The sequence below is a fragment of the Protomyctophum bolini genome (genome assembly GCF_963924005.1).
Source record: "Protomyctophum bolini genome assembly, chromosome: 2".
NCBI lineage: Eukaryota > Metazoa > Chordata > Actinopteri > Myctophiformes > Myctophidae > Protomyctophum > Protomyctophum bolini.
Window position 1 is genome coordinate 32,911,841 of NC_137863.1, and position 15,237 is coordinate 32,927,077.

Below are 15,237 nucleotides of genomic sequence, written 5' to 3' on the forward strand. Positions count from 1 at the left end.
GGTTGTGGCCTCCTGGTGGCGCTATAATAGGCCAATGTGAATAGGGTGTCCTAAAAACGGTTGTTTTTAAAATGATTTTACTCGTCTATAAAGCTCTCAATGGTCTCGCACCTTCCTACCTACATGACTGCCTGCCTAAATATGTCCCAAACCGCCCCCTAAGGTCTTCCTCTGCTGGCCTGCTCGCTTTGCCAACTAAAAAATACGGGGAAGCAGCTTTTTGCTTCTACGGGCCGTCGGCATGGAACAAGCTCCCACTGTACCTTCGTCAGGCAGCCTCTGTAGACATTATTAAAGCTCAGCTTAAGACCCACTTCTACAACATTGCTTTTAATTGATCTTTTATTTTTTATTTTTGTTATTCATGTCCTCACTGTATTGCATTACTGCTTGTTCTTAATGTTGTTGCCTTGCTTTTCTTTTATTCTCCATTTTTCTGTAAAGCACTTTGAGCTGAATTTCATGTCATGAAAGGTGCTATACAAATAAAGTTTTATTATTATTATTTCTTCTTACGGCTTGGATGGCAATTGGGTGATTTGAGGCATTTTGTTCCAAAAAAATCTTTTTCAAAAATCCACCTGTTGGTGGCGGTATAACAGGCCAATGTGAAAAGGGTGGGATATATTCCTCAGCCTAGTAGGAAAGTCTGTGAAAGATTTCTTCGGCCTGGTGGAGACAATAAATGTTCTATTTGAAAGCAAAAGAAAACGTTGAATGCATCAACCAGGACTAGACTGGCATAGTTGTTAACACTTTCTCCTCCTCTCTCACCATGAGGCACCTGGCGACGTTGCAGCCCAGGGTCCCCGCCCCCAGCAGCAGACACTTGGTGCGGACCACCCTGTCCAGATCCAGCGAGGGCACCAGCCTCCACCGCATCAACTTCAGGTTCAGGTCCACCGACGACTCGGCCAGCCTGGAGACAAACAAGATGGAGTAGTTAGATAGAACATTAAACATTTGTTTTCTAATTCATGGAATTTCTTAAGACTTTCCTTTAATGTGTTATTTCTTTAAAAAAAGGTTTTGAAATAATAATTAAAAACTAAATGTATAGGAAACAAAAAAGAAGGGGACCCACTGTTTGGGGAAACAGTGCTTTAGATTACCGTTTGGGGTCCATACATTCACTGAGGTTGACCATCCGGGGTCCCATGGCCCCCTTGGGGTTCTTCTCCCAGCCGACACTTTTGGGGCACTCTGAGAACGACAGCACGTCAACCATAAAACACTGCTTTTTACTAGAGATGTCCCGATACTGTATCGGTATCGGGAAAAGTATCGGATCGGCCCTTATTTGTTATTTCCTCAAACTGCAAGTGCACATTTGAGTGAGGAGTCTGCTATAAACACAACACCAGATATATAGCTAGATAGCTATATTTTTTTATTGCATGACGTCTAATAAAATCAAATCAAATTTGTCATATTGTGCTTCCAGGTATAACTGTGTGTGTCTCTTTTCATCACAAAAGGCAGCATCAGGCAGTGGATTTGGGCTCATCTCGCAGAAAATGACACCACGACAAAAAACTGAAAGAAACAGAGGAATAGATATTTTTTTCTCCCCCCCCTTGAAGAATTCATTAAAAATGAACACATCCTCCTGACTCCTGAGAAGAGAAGGACGAGATAAAGAAAGAGACCCCTCAGCTCAGCAAAAAGCTTTAGAGATCAAAGAGCTTCCTCCGGCCTCTGTGTCTTTGCTTCAGTCCTACAGCCTCTTCACTCACTGCTCTCTCTGTGTGTGTGTGTGTGTGTGTGTGTGTGTGTGTGTGTGTGTGTGTGTGTGTGTGTGTGTGTGTGTGTGTGTGTGTGTGCGCGCGCGCGCGCGCGCGCGCTGTCAGGATTGGGGTGAGAGAGAGAGACAAAGCGAAAGAGAGAGAGAGAGAGAAAGAGAGAGAGCGCTCTCGCTCATGTCGAGGTGATATGACGAGACCCAGCCCTCGTTGACTCTGTTCAACAGACTATATGGACATTAGAATGTAATAAATACAACGCACGCATGTCTATTTTTTAAACCTCTCTTTAAAGTTGAAGGGTTTAATATATAAAGCTCGGATCCTCACTGTGAATTTCGGGTAACTGCATTTCAGACGATCCGACCCAGACGACCCGCGGTAATTTGGAATGGATCCGACCTATGCCCGAGAGGGACAAGTCAATATTTTGGGCCCGAACCGGCTCGGTTCTCGGTTCTCGGGTATTCGGTTTCCAGGTGGACCCTTGCTGCCCTCTAGTGGAGAGGTTTGTCTATAGCTTGTGATTGGACCATAGCAGTTTGAGGCGGGGCTTAGCTATAGGTCAATTGATTACGGTGATCAACTGCATCCAGTATGCCCTCATAACGCTCCGGTAGCGGTCCGATGGAAAGAAAAAGAAAAAAATAAATAATCAGAAATGGAAATTTCGCTAGCTTATGCTGATTTATCTAAAGTTTAGATAAATCGGCATAAGCTAGCGAAATTTCCATTTCTGATTATTATTTTTTTGACTGACTGAGACATCGAGCGTGCGTCCGCAACTGGTTGTGGCCCCCATCAAGTGACCTTTTGACCAATGCGGCCCTCGCCCCAAGTTTAGTTCGACACCCCTGATCTAAACGATAGTATTTTGCTTACAAAAAGTATGGTTTTGGGTGGATTAAACGACAATCGCGAGACGATAACGGATTTTTTACTTCCTGACTCAGCGGTTTCTGGCCAAAAACGGCTTTCAATTGAAGAGCCTCGCCCATTGAGATATAATGTATGGCGGCCTGCGCCACTCTAAGAGTCTAGATGGCGGTCAATACTCAATGTCTGCCAAGGACTTAATTAACTGCTTTTTTATCAACAGGCTTTGGGCCAAGCCCCGCCCGCCTAGGGCCTAGGCTTGTTTCCATTGTGGTCCTCTGTATAATATCGGAATCGGTCAGAATCGGTATCGGCAGATATGACCCTGCAAATAATGGGAGAGCAGATATCGGTCATAATTCCATAATCGTGCACCCCTAATTGCGAGTGAATACACACACACACACACACACACACACACACACACACACACACACACTAGGGTTTACCTGTATTGAGGGAGATTTGAGGCAGTTTGACCTGGAAGAAAATGCTGTGTAGAATTGAGCGGCTTCCCTGAAGGGTTCTGTCTCTGAAACACAACACCTCCACCACGTCCAGTTTGGAACCCCTGAAAAAAAAACAGACACACACACACACACACGGATAGGAGTGTTTTATTCTGCTTACAGTTAAAGGAGTTTTCACTACATGGTGTTTGTAAGCTTGAAACGTAAGCTTACAATCATGTAAGCTTACCCTAATCACAGTAAACATCATGTCTTCAGTCATTTTCAAGTTATTGTAGTCAGTCACTTCAGTTCAGCTGGCACAGCTGTATTGTATTGTATTGAATCGAGAATCATTTTGAATAGTTTTTAATCGAATCGTGACCCCAAGAATCGGAATCGAATCGTGGGACACCCAAAGATTCGCAACCCTACACACGGGCGGACACAAACACGGACACACACACACGCACACACACACACACACATCATTCAAATCCCTCCTATGCCACAAAAATGTGGAACGTCCTACCAACGTTCATTAAGACATCCCTTGACTCCATCAAAACCGCTCTCAAAGGGCACCTACGGACGGCTGCAATTCGAAACTGCCCCCCGTAAAATCTGAATCTCCCCCCCACCCCTCACTGTATATGTTTTTCCCCCTTTTTACCTCTTTATGATGATTTCCTGTTTTTGGCTATATAGAAGTGTATATTTGTACGTCTCTAAATGTTATGATGAATTGAAAATGGTGGACCCTCTTGTAAACAAGTGTCGTCCACTTAACAGTTTTTGTATTGAGAGTTGTGCTTGAAATGTACTGTAATTCTGCAAACTGTTAATAAATACTTCAATCAATCAATCAATACACCCACACAAACACACACACACAGTATTGTATACAATGCACCTCGTTAAGCAGACAAAGATACATACTGTACATTAGTTCATGTCTCATGATATGTCATCCCGCTCTCACACACACACACACACACACACACACACACACACACACACACACACACACACACACACACACACACACACACACACACACACACACACACACACACACACACACACACACGAGATAAACAATAGCATGAACACGCAGTTCCCCTAATAAGGTGCTAAATGACCGAGGTCAGCTTACACTATCAACCTCCACAGTGAAAGAGCCCTGTGAGTCACATGACTCCGTTATAATCCTCCCATCTGCCATGTGAGCCAGCATCAACAGTTTATTCGGAATTGTCTCAAAGTGTGGTCATGCACAAGATTGATGAGGTCTGCCTTGGGAGGGGAAAACCGCCTTTGACCACAGCGCAAGTACTGTAAGCTTCAAGCAGATAGCAATCTCACTATGACCACCCTGTTCAAATAAATAACACAAATAAAAAAATATCTGGGATACAAATGAGCGGCGCCAGGAAAAACACGGCTCTCTCCTCCTGGGGGAAACTGGGACACAGTTGAACACTTGAGAAGTCGCAAGTTCTTCTGAATTAGCACTCTATAGAAGAGGCAATTAGGGCATGTTGCGACCAGAAGCCAAACGTTGCAACCACAAACTACAAATACTGTGTCATGTCTCTTCTGACACTTTACAATATATCCATATTCCTGTTAGGGCTTCTGGGAAAATGAGTTCAATGCAAGTGAACGGGGGTTGTTTGGACTACAACATGCTGTGCAGCAGCAGGGTGGTTTCGTTTCGCATTGTTTTTCTCTTCAACAACAAACCATCAGACTATTTCCTGCTGGATTTTCGTGAATCAAAGCTGCAAATACTTCGACGTATGCTCCAAAGGTAATTGATCGATCCCGACAGATAGAATGGATAGATTAATCTAAGGCCCTAAAAGTGTTAACAACCTCCCCAAACACATGTAGGGTTTAGTCCAGACCTGGGCATCACGTGGCCCGGGGGCCAAACACAGCCCTTTGGCCGACTCTGACCGGCCTGTGAAAGGTTACTTGGAAATGAGGAAAATAAAAAGCACTTTCTAGCCTGTTTATTCACGTGCACGCAATCGCCACCTGTGTCCTGCAGTGAATTCCGTTGTGATTGACAACCCGTTACCTTCCTTGTCACTCAAACAAAAATGTCTGTGCCAAAAAAGACTAAAGTGAATGCCGAATGCAGAGATTTCAACAAAATACTGTATGGACTACTAAGCATTTACTGCTTTTTATATAGAAATAAAGTTAATATCAGTGCTGTTTTTGGCAGCAAATTTCTATTTTAGTTTAGTCATAGTCTTTGGACTGAAACTTAGGGCGCTTTCACACCGGACAACGAACGGTTTGGTTCGTTTAAAACGAACCATGGTCCGCTTACCCCTTTGGTTAGGTTGGTGTGAACATGCATCCGAACTCTGGTGCGGATCAAAGAAACGAACCATGGTCCGCTATAAAAGGCCGGACTCGGTTCGCTTCCAAACGAACCACGGTGCGGTTCGTTACTGGTGTGAATGCATTCGGACTTTATAGAGGACCAAATACAGTACGATAGCCAAAATAGCTGTCGGGCTTCGGCAGTTGTGAGGCTGCATTAATAATTAGTTATAAAAGCATGTATTTTTTTACGGGGATCATCATATGACAGCTGACAGTCTGATTTTATTTTAATAGTAGACGCATGTCGAGGCGCAGCGCAAATGTAATGGCAACGTACGAGGTTTACATGCGCAAAAATAACAGATGTATAATTATCGACACGGAATGGTGTACGGTATGACAAAGCATGCGATGCACGAGTCTTCATGCGAGAGTTTCTCTTTCAACTCGTGTCCCCTCCTTTTTTCTGTGTGTGTGTGTGTGTGTGTGTGTGTGTGTGGGGGGGGGGGGGGGGGAGACCCATATATTTATATGGGAGAGACGCAGAGACAGAGAATTTGAAATATTTAAAATCATCCATGTCGCGCACGGCCGCACGTATAGAGAAAAAGCCAATGTTAAATAAGCTATACACAGGTGGATCACAAATGATTAATTGATTACATCACTATAGCAAAAGACGTAAAACTAGGTCAACTCAATTAGCTGCAGCGGAGCGTGAATTGTATGCATCAGCAGCAAGCACATTATTGTTCAAAACTGCTCCTGTTCATCTGTTGCTCTTATTTGGCTAATAAAATAATGAATAAGAATGAATGCAATAGCAAGTTGTTGCTGTCATGTTGCTGTTCTCTTCTCTCTCTGTGTGACTGAAGGTTGCCCCAAAAATTGTAGACAGTGATTTCCCCTCATGTTCTTTTTCCCTCACTATTTGGTTCGCTTAACATGTCCACATGTCATTTGTTTACATATTTGGTACGCTTTACAAAGTCCAGTGTGAACACCAAACGGACCAAAATCAAAATGCAAATATTTGGTCCTTGGTCCTTGATCCGGACCTTCTAAGCGAACTTTGGGTGTGAAAGCGCCCTTAATTTAGTTTTAGTCACCTGGAATGTTTTAGTGTTTAGTCAAGTTTTAGTCGACTAAATCTACGGTTGATTTAGTCGACTAAAATGCATTTTAAGCATGCTCCACCCATAATGTATCTCTCTCAATACTGTAGTGTTGTGCATCCGTTTGTAGCATCGTGTCACTGGCTTGGCATCAGTGTTGATTTCGTCAACTAAAACTAAGACGAAAAATGTTCGTAAAATGTTAGGAAGGGACTAGTGGTCAAGAGATCCAGGATAAGTGATTTTACACTTGGTTGCATGCTGAAAATAGCAGATCTACAAGCTCACAACGCGTTGCAGTGCAATGTGTTAGATTGTAAAATCGGTCATGTTTAGATTTGTAGATTTAGTCAACTAAAATCTTATGACATTTAGTCGACTAAAAGTAGACCAACACTAAAACATTCCAGGTGACTAAAATGTGACTAAAGCTAAATGAAAACTATTCAAGAGACTAATGACTAAAACTAAAATCTAAATTTGCTGACAAAAACAACACTGCTTGGCATGGATTGAAAATGACTTGTTGCAGCCCTAATGCTGTCACTGCTAGTGTGAATGCAGCAGCAACACAGTGATGAGAAAAGTATTACAAATGCTAAACCAGGGACATTTTCTTGGAACTCTAAATAAAAAGCTTGAAGCCTAGTATTAACAGAAAGCCTAGTATTAACAGAAAAAGTACTGCCAAGTTACTGCTGGCAGTGCTGGGCTGTGAAATATGGTAGACGTCAAAGTTCAATCGCTTATTCTTTTTCTCCTACCTTCCTTCTACTGCAAAACCCTAATCCCCCTAGATTGTTAATTATGATATCATAAACTACTGTATAACAGTGTTGTTTTTGGCAGCAAATTTTGATTTTAGTTTAAGTCATAGTCTCTTGAATAGTTTTCTTTTAGTTTTAGTCACATTTTAGTAACCTGGAATGTTTTAGTGTTACTCTAGTTTTTAGTAGACTAAATCTACGGTTGATTTAGTCAACTAAAATGTGTTTTGGCGGGCCTTGATGCCGTCGTTAACGACGGCATCAAGGCCCGCTTGCTGAAAATAGACGATCTACAAGCCCACAACGCGTCGCGACGTGTTGAGCTTCGATCTGCTATTTTCAGCATGCAACCAAGTGTAAAATGACTTATACTGGATCTCTTGTCCACTAGTCCCTTCCAAACATTTTAGTCTAGTTTTTATTTGTTGACGAAATTATCCATATATTTAGTCTTAGTTTTAGTCATCATAGCTTAGTTTTTCCATTTAGTTTTTATGTCGACAAACATTTTTCGTCTTAGTTTTAGTCGATGAAATCAACACTTCTGTATAACAGTGAAAATAAATCCTTCAACATAACACAGTACATCTTTCCAATGTGATTTCACCACACTAATTCTAAACTGTGTGGGATACTATGAACTTAAGGAGGGTAAAAAAAAGGGATCAACTTTCCACTGCGTGGGAGTGACTAAATTCCTAAGTGTGTGTGTGTGTGTCTATATCTATAAAAATGTCACCTACTGTCAATATTTGTGTAAATATTTGAATACTCGAGTCCAGACTAACAGTTTAACTTTGAACTAAAATGGTGTGTAATAAATCTGACGCCTTGCATTGTATCACACTGGTGTGCAGAAGCCTCTCTACTCTCTCATTTTGTAAATACCTTCTTCAGTTTATAGCATACTGGTTTATCTCCTTTTATTGTGTCTCCAGTCAGTGTCTCTTTGCACACAGGAAATATTTTGGAAACTATTTTAAAATAGTTCAAATAGCCGATTTACAAGCTCACAACTTGGCTATTTTCACACTGCAACAAAAGCAGTAGAACCCCCATCCTACTACACGGCATCTCCAGATTGACGGATGTCAATCATATAGGGCTAGGCCTATTATTATTAACCCATTTAGACCTGACATAAGTCTTCTAAATCATGACAGTTTTCTGAAAACCCTATGTTTCTATGTCAGTGGTGCTCAAACAATTTCATGTCAAGTACCCCTAGAATTATCTGAAATTGGCCACCGACCCCCATCTGAAAATATGTTATTCCAGGGACCTCCCCAGAAGCAAATATTTGAGTGAAACTCTGAAAGAATATATATTCAAAGATTTGCGCCACATTTTCAAGACTTTTCAAAAATAGCAGATCTACAAGCTGCTTCGCTATGAGCTTGTAGATCTGCTATGAAGAATGTGATTGATAGACCGTATATTCCTCTGCAATAAGGTCATTTCTGGCATCTTCAAAACTTTTGTTTTTTTGGCACAGACATTTTTGATTGAGTGACAAGGAAGGTAACAGGTTGTCAATCACAACCGTAAATTATAACTTGAACGCATAGGCAATCAAGACCATTAATTAATGACAGCTGTGCCTGTGTGTAGGGGTGAGGATTGCGTGATGATTCTAATGTACAAGATTATATAGGTCACCACTTTTGGTGTGACACACACGGCTTCTGTTTACAATGCCGTTGTCAACACGTAATGACAAAGATTGACAGATTTTGGAGAAGACTGATAGTTATCCTTTAGTAATTAGGCTGTGGAATTATTCACACGACTTTTGGATTTATTAGGATTGGGGAGAGGAGGAGGTGATCAAGCTCCACAACATTGGTAGGCTGCATTTCTTTTCCTTATTTTTTTGGTGCATGCCATGGGATGATGGGAGCCCCTCCAGCAGGGAGAGTGGTTTCACCAGGCTAGGGAGCCCCGCTCAGGTTAGCGGGAAATGGCCGCGGGGCATGGGTTGCCAGAAGTAAAGAAAAAAATAAAAGTAATAATAATAATAATATTTAAAAATATCGGTATATTAATTAATTAAAAAAACATCTGTGATCGGTATCAGCCTCCAAAAACGTAATCGGAGCATCTCTACTTAAGTATAACTCAGTCTACAGCCTCTCAAGACAATAGATTACGACAGATTACAGACGCTTCCTTCCGTCTACCTGGAAGCTCATAAAAAGAGCAGTAAGGAGTGTGGACCATGCGGTCATATCCCTTTCTGTAAAGAACATGGCCTCAATGAAAATACAGCGAGAAAAAAGAAAAACATCCCAGATACAGCCAATTCTGTGAAACAATTAACAGGAAGCGGATCAGGATCAGATTTTGCAGTGTGGGCCTTTGGACTTAGTTAAAGGGGCATACACCGATTTAGTCAAAATGCTCCAAGAACAATAGGGCTGGGACTGGTAGGCTACTTGACCCAGACAAACAACTCGTTTAAAACATCTCGTGCAGCAATGCAGGTAGTCTATATGAATACTCAAATGTGCTTTTCATGGGTGGCATCAAACAAATAAAAACTACTTTATTAGGGGGAACACTAAGACACAATCCACAGGGTTGGGGCAGCAATTCCAGAACAACCTGACCATTAGAAAGCATCTGTTGCTTCAGAGGATACCAACAACACCAACATATTATTATTTAATGTGCCATAACCGTTTCATCCGGTCAGGTGGACCGACGTGGGTCCAAGTCCAACTCCTACTTGGAGTCAGACTGACATTATCCCCATTATAATGTAGCTCTATCGGAGGGAGAGGTTCCATGGAGCTGGAGACTGGTGTTGGCTTCCACGGTGGCTGCATGTTTCGCATAAATGAATCCTCCTTTATTAGAAAAAAAAGACACACACTTACCATCTGTATGCGATAAGGATCAGTAGGTTCCTCAAAGGCCAGCCTGGATGTTGTGATAGAGTGCATGGGTCATAGATACCCACGGTAACCTGAGGAAAGCAAAAAAACACTGTTCATTTATCTGTACTGTACGTGTGAGTATTGTACACCAGTAAAATGGATATATACTGTCTATTACAATGCATTCAAATGCAGGCAGAGACAAGTTGGTAATTGACCATGTTCACAGGGTGTCCAATTTTGCATTTACTCAGGGTTTACCCTCATCGAGGTGGACAGTGGAGTGGAAGGTCCCCCAAACAGAGCGGTGGCCATCATAGATATTTGATTGATTGATTGATTGTGGTGACTAAAACTAAGAATAGAAATTTGCTGCCAAAAACAACAGTGATAGGAAGGCTTACCTTCTTGTTATCGGTGAAGAACGTGTCCCAGTCCCCTAGGGGAGCCACCGAGATGTCGTCTTCTGTGTACTTCATCAGGAAGTAGGGAACAGCTGTGACTCCACTTTGGCTGCACAGCCCGTCGTAGGCCTCTAGTAACGCTGTGACCTGCAGGGTGACACCACATTGATTGATTGATTGATTGAATGAAATATTGATTAACAGTTTGCAGAATTACAGTACATTTCAAGCACAAACGCAATACAAAGACTGTTAACTGTGAGTGGAGTGTGGCCGTCCCAATAAAGCATTACTGTGAGTGGAGTGTGGCCGTCCCAATAAAGCATTACACTTGTTTACAAGAGGGTCCACCTTGTTCAATTAATCAAAACATTTAGAGACGTACAAATAGATACTTCTATATAGCCAAAGAACAGAACAGGAATTCATCATAAAAGGAGGTAAAAAGGGAAAAGAAACAGTGAGGGGAAAGGGGGTGGGTGGTGGTGGGGGGGGGGGATTCAGATTTTCCGGGGGCCGGTTTCGAATTTCAGCGGTCCGTAGGTGCCCTTCGAGAGCGGTTTTGAAGGAGTCAAGGGGTTTGCATGTCTTAACCCATTTAGGCCTGACCTCAACATTTTTAAAAATTCTTCTAGTTTTCTGAAATAAATATTTTCACGATTTTTCAAAAATAGCAGACCTACAAGCTCATAAATTGCTAAATAGATCTCACAATATGACTGGGATATTATCAAACGGTTAAAGGGGAATTTTTCCATTTCATGTTGACTTTAATGGAACATGATGTGAAAATCCAAACAACAAAACCCGCCTCTTAGATACTGTTACTGCGATGGTATTTGTGCTATTTCCTGGTTAATTAATCACCGTCATTAAACTAAGCCTCCTGAAGAAACACTACACTATGCCGACCTTTATTAAAATTGTATAGATGGACATTTTAAAAGCACTGGAAATGTGTGAGACAATTCCGTGTGCTGAGCCAAGAGTAATGATGACTAACGCAATATAACCCGATGTTGATGATGATAATGATGATGAAAATGGCGACACTGGTTAAAACTTGAACGCTCTTGGTCTCACGAGATCAAGTCGTCATTTAGCCCTGATGGGTAGGGATGGAGCTTGATAACCGATACCCGGAAAACAATCAAGACAAGAGGCGATCAAGAAATAAATACAATCATCCATACTGGCACAAACATGTCCGTCTAAAAGTGTATTTATACCTGCCAACCAGCGCTATCCGGGTAAACAAAATTACACTCTTAAAAGTGACGGTACACATATTAACCAGTGAACAGTTTCTTTAATATTATTTTATTGGTAAAAAAAGATCAATCGACTTCCTTTAGAAAAGTACTGTATTTGAAGGTCCTAGTAAAAGATCCTCCCATCTTTCCGCAAAATAATAGAAAATCCCTACTGATGGGTGGTGTCAGTGCTGACATTCTAGCGACGTCAGACAGAGAGAAGATTCTTCCGATTAGTGTATGAGTTGACTTCAGTTCATGTCTTAAACCATTTTGGGCGGGAACCCCTTTTGGTGTTTTAAGCATTACGTTATACTTTAGATATTGAAAAATAGCAGATCTACAAGCTCGGATAACATCGTGAAAACGTGGCGCAAAGCTTTGAATTCTTTCACAGCGAACGTTTTTATCTAAAATCTTTTCTTCCGGGGGGGTCACTGGAACAACATATTTTCAGATGGTGGTCGGTGGCCAAATACAAATAATGTTTGGGGTCCTTGACATGAAATATTGAGCACCACTGATATAGAAACATAGGTATTTCAGAAAACTGTCAGGATTTAGAAGGCATTCGTAGAATCATCCTCAGGTCTAAATGGGTTAAATCCATAAACACGAAGGAGAGCAGACTCTGTTCCAGCAAAGGTCATCACATCATATTGTGATAACAGCATTATGACAGCATAATGTCCCTGTTGTCGCCATGCTGTGTTGTTGTGCGTGCCTTTCAAAGCCACAGACAGACAGTCTACAATTACACCGGGTTGTGTTGCTAGGGTGAGGGAAGACGTTGAAGTGTGTTGCTAGGGTGAGGGAGGACATTGAACTATGAACTTGAATTCTTTCTTCTGTTATCCATGGCCAGGCTGTTGAAGTTAGTCAACAGTACAAGTATTTAGTACCCATTAGCGCATTCATGTTTTAACCTCTTGAGCCCTAGCAATTTGTTTTGTCACTTCGCCACTCAGTTCTGGAAAGTCTCCCCATCTCCAAGGTGGGCGAGACATGCCAAAACTGATAAATTTTATGAAAACGTTTATTTATTGAATCCGTTCTAATGTTCTTTTATTTACTTGGTTAAATTACCTTGAAAAACAGGATTGGTGCAGTGCAGACACAAATCTAAATGCCTCTATTACAGCCATAGCAACAAAGAGGTGCCAGTAAAGTCTCGTTGACACTTAACACTAGGAAAACTTTGTTCAGGTTGCTTTCTGTCTGCGACCAAACGGAGGTCGCAGACAGAAACTCACAAGATGCAGGACCAACAGATTTAAGAACTTGCTCCTATGTAATTATATATATATATATATATATATATATATATATATATATATATACACATGTATGTATATATATATATATATATATATATTTTATTTTTTTCATCCCACAATTTTGCAACCCAATTTTTTCACCAGCCGGATGTAGCGAGTGGAAGGAACACGTTATTCTGACCAGTTCCTTTCCACTCCATCAGGCGCCCCGGCTGGCCGGGGTGAGGGAACCTACCCTAGGGTAGCTCCTATGTAATGCTATGCTTCTTGTGTGTATCGTTTAATTCAACTCAATTGGTGTGTGCAGAGTGCTGATGATCGTGGAATTTACTGCTGCACAACAAATCGACCCTCTGGGATAAATGATAAAGTCTACATTGACCTTGACCTTGCGTGTCTCTGTTTACTCCAAAAGTGTTAATCAGATAAAGTGTTTTGTATTCTTTTGAAGCCGCTACAAACCACATCAGAAGGATTTACTTGACTTTCCCATATCCGATTACAAATAACCGTGCAATCCTCCACTGTTCATGCCCAGTGTCTGCTGGAGTCACAGTAACACATTAATTGCCCGGGGTTATTTAATCCATTAAATCAGTGCGCCCAGCAATTTATAGTAGTGGAGCACTTTTACAGACGGACTGGATGTTATCCCGGATGTGGCTGTAGCAGCTAGATGTAGCCAAAACACTGTAGAGGCGATCGGAAATGTTGTTTTTATGTGGGCACGCCCACCAGTTCAATAATTATGCCTGGTTTACCTGGTGGGTGGTGATGGCTGGTGATCCACCTGAACTGAAGCCGCACCCACAGCTGTTGTTGTATGATAAAGGGGGAGGAGTTAGGGGAGGGGCTGATAGTGTGACGTCACTATATTACTGTTTATTTCATTGTCCCGTTTGACTGTCAAGGGTTCAGCCTCCAGGAAGAAACCCTAAATACAAAGTTAACACACCATTGCACATAAAAACGACTCCAGTACTGTCACCTAATAGACTGGAAAAATAATTGTGGCACTCCCTCTTTAAAACAGGCTCAAAAAATTGTCAGTGATGTTACCCATGTTTTAATTAAATTGAGAGTTTGCCCTCTGGGAGAAGGTACAAAGTACTGAACGTACGTCAGTTTTTACGAGTGACGACATGTTTTCAATCCGGTTTTGCTGAAGAGCCCTGATGATACATGTCATTATGGTTTAAACCTTTAAGGGAAGATGGTCATCTTATTACAGACCTTGCGCTGCGTGACAGCCTAATTGATCTGACCTGACTTATAGGCTACTTTTGCAGCTGGAATGATGCAATTCATTACTTGAGAGCAGTGTATCAAACAATATAGGCTATGCACATTCTAAATTGCGGTATTTTCTCACATGAGATTTGAGCCTTGTAGATGGAAATGTAGGCTACTCGGTTTGGGTTATTTTATACACTCTTTAGCAAGATATATGAATGTGTCTGAGGAGAATGTAATGTCCCTATGCTGTGCTGTGGAAATTGCATGCAGAGCAAAGGCTCTGCATGCTGCATCCAATAATAAATAACATCAGCCTAGTACTAGTCCAGTCCACGGTGGCCACCAGACCATTTCATTTGTATTGGCGCGGAGGGCCAAGTTTGAACAATAGGTTCAATTGCAGACCGCTACTGAGAAACTGTGGATATTATTTGCCCATTTTGGCCTGACGCCGATTCTAAAATGCCTTCTAAATCCTGACAGTTTTCTGAAAAACTTCAAAAATGTATATAGTGGCATCAAATTATTTAAACTTTTTGAATACTGTACATACTGTACATACCCAAGAGGGGTTCCCGTTTAGAAGGGTTAACCTACCAATAAGGACCCATGGCCAAATTACATTGCGCAGGACACCAACAACATGTCTATGCGTGGCGTGTGCATAGCCATGTGACGGTCGTATTGTTTCAGGGCCTATGGTAAGGCATTCTAATGTTTTGTCAAAGGATAGACTGTAACCAGAGAGAGAGAGAGAGAGAGAGAGAGAGAGAGAGAGAGAGAGAGAAAGCATCAAATAGCGTCGTCATGTCCAGTCACAAAGCACACGACACATCTCTCTCCGGTAATAAAGGACGCAACCGTTGTCCTTTTACCTGTGCCTGCCGACCATGTTC

At 41.7% G+C, this 15,237-nt stretch overlaps 1 protein-coding gene across 2 annotated transcripts in view; it reads right to left on the reverse strand.

The window, feature by feature from the left end:
* Positions 1-15,237, reverse strand: part of atg7 (ATG7 autophagy related 7 homolog) — a 108,802-nt gene that overhangs the window by 83,779 nt on the left and 9,786 nt on the right. For both annotated transcript variants that reach the window (XM_080788342.1, XM_080788343.1), the window contains exons 7-11: positions 10,576-10,722; positions 10,172-10,260; positions 3,068-3,189; positions 1,113-1,203; positions 775-919 (exon numbers count right to left, since the gene is read on the reverse strand). In XM_080788342.1, coding sequence (XP_080644468.1) covers positions 775-919; positions 1,113-1,203; positions 3,068-3,189; positions 10,172-10,260; positions 10,576-10,722 — 594 coding nt within the window. The remainder of the gene's footprint in view (positions 1-774; positions 920-1,112; positions 1,204-3,067; positions 3,190-10,171; positions 10,261-10,575; positions 10,723-15,237) is intronic.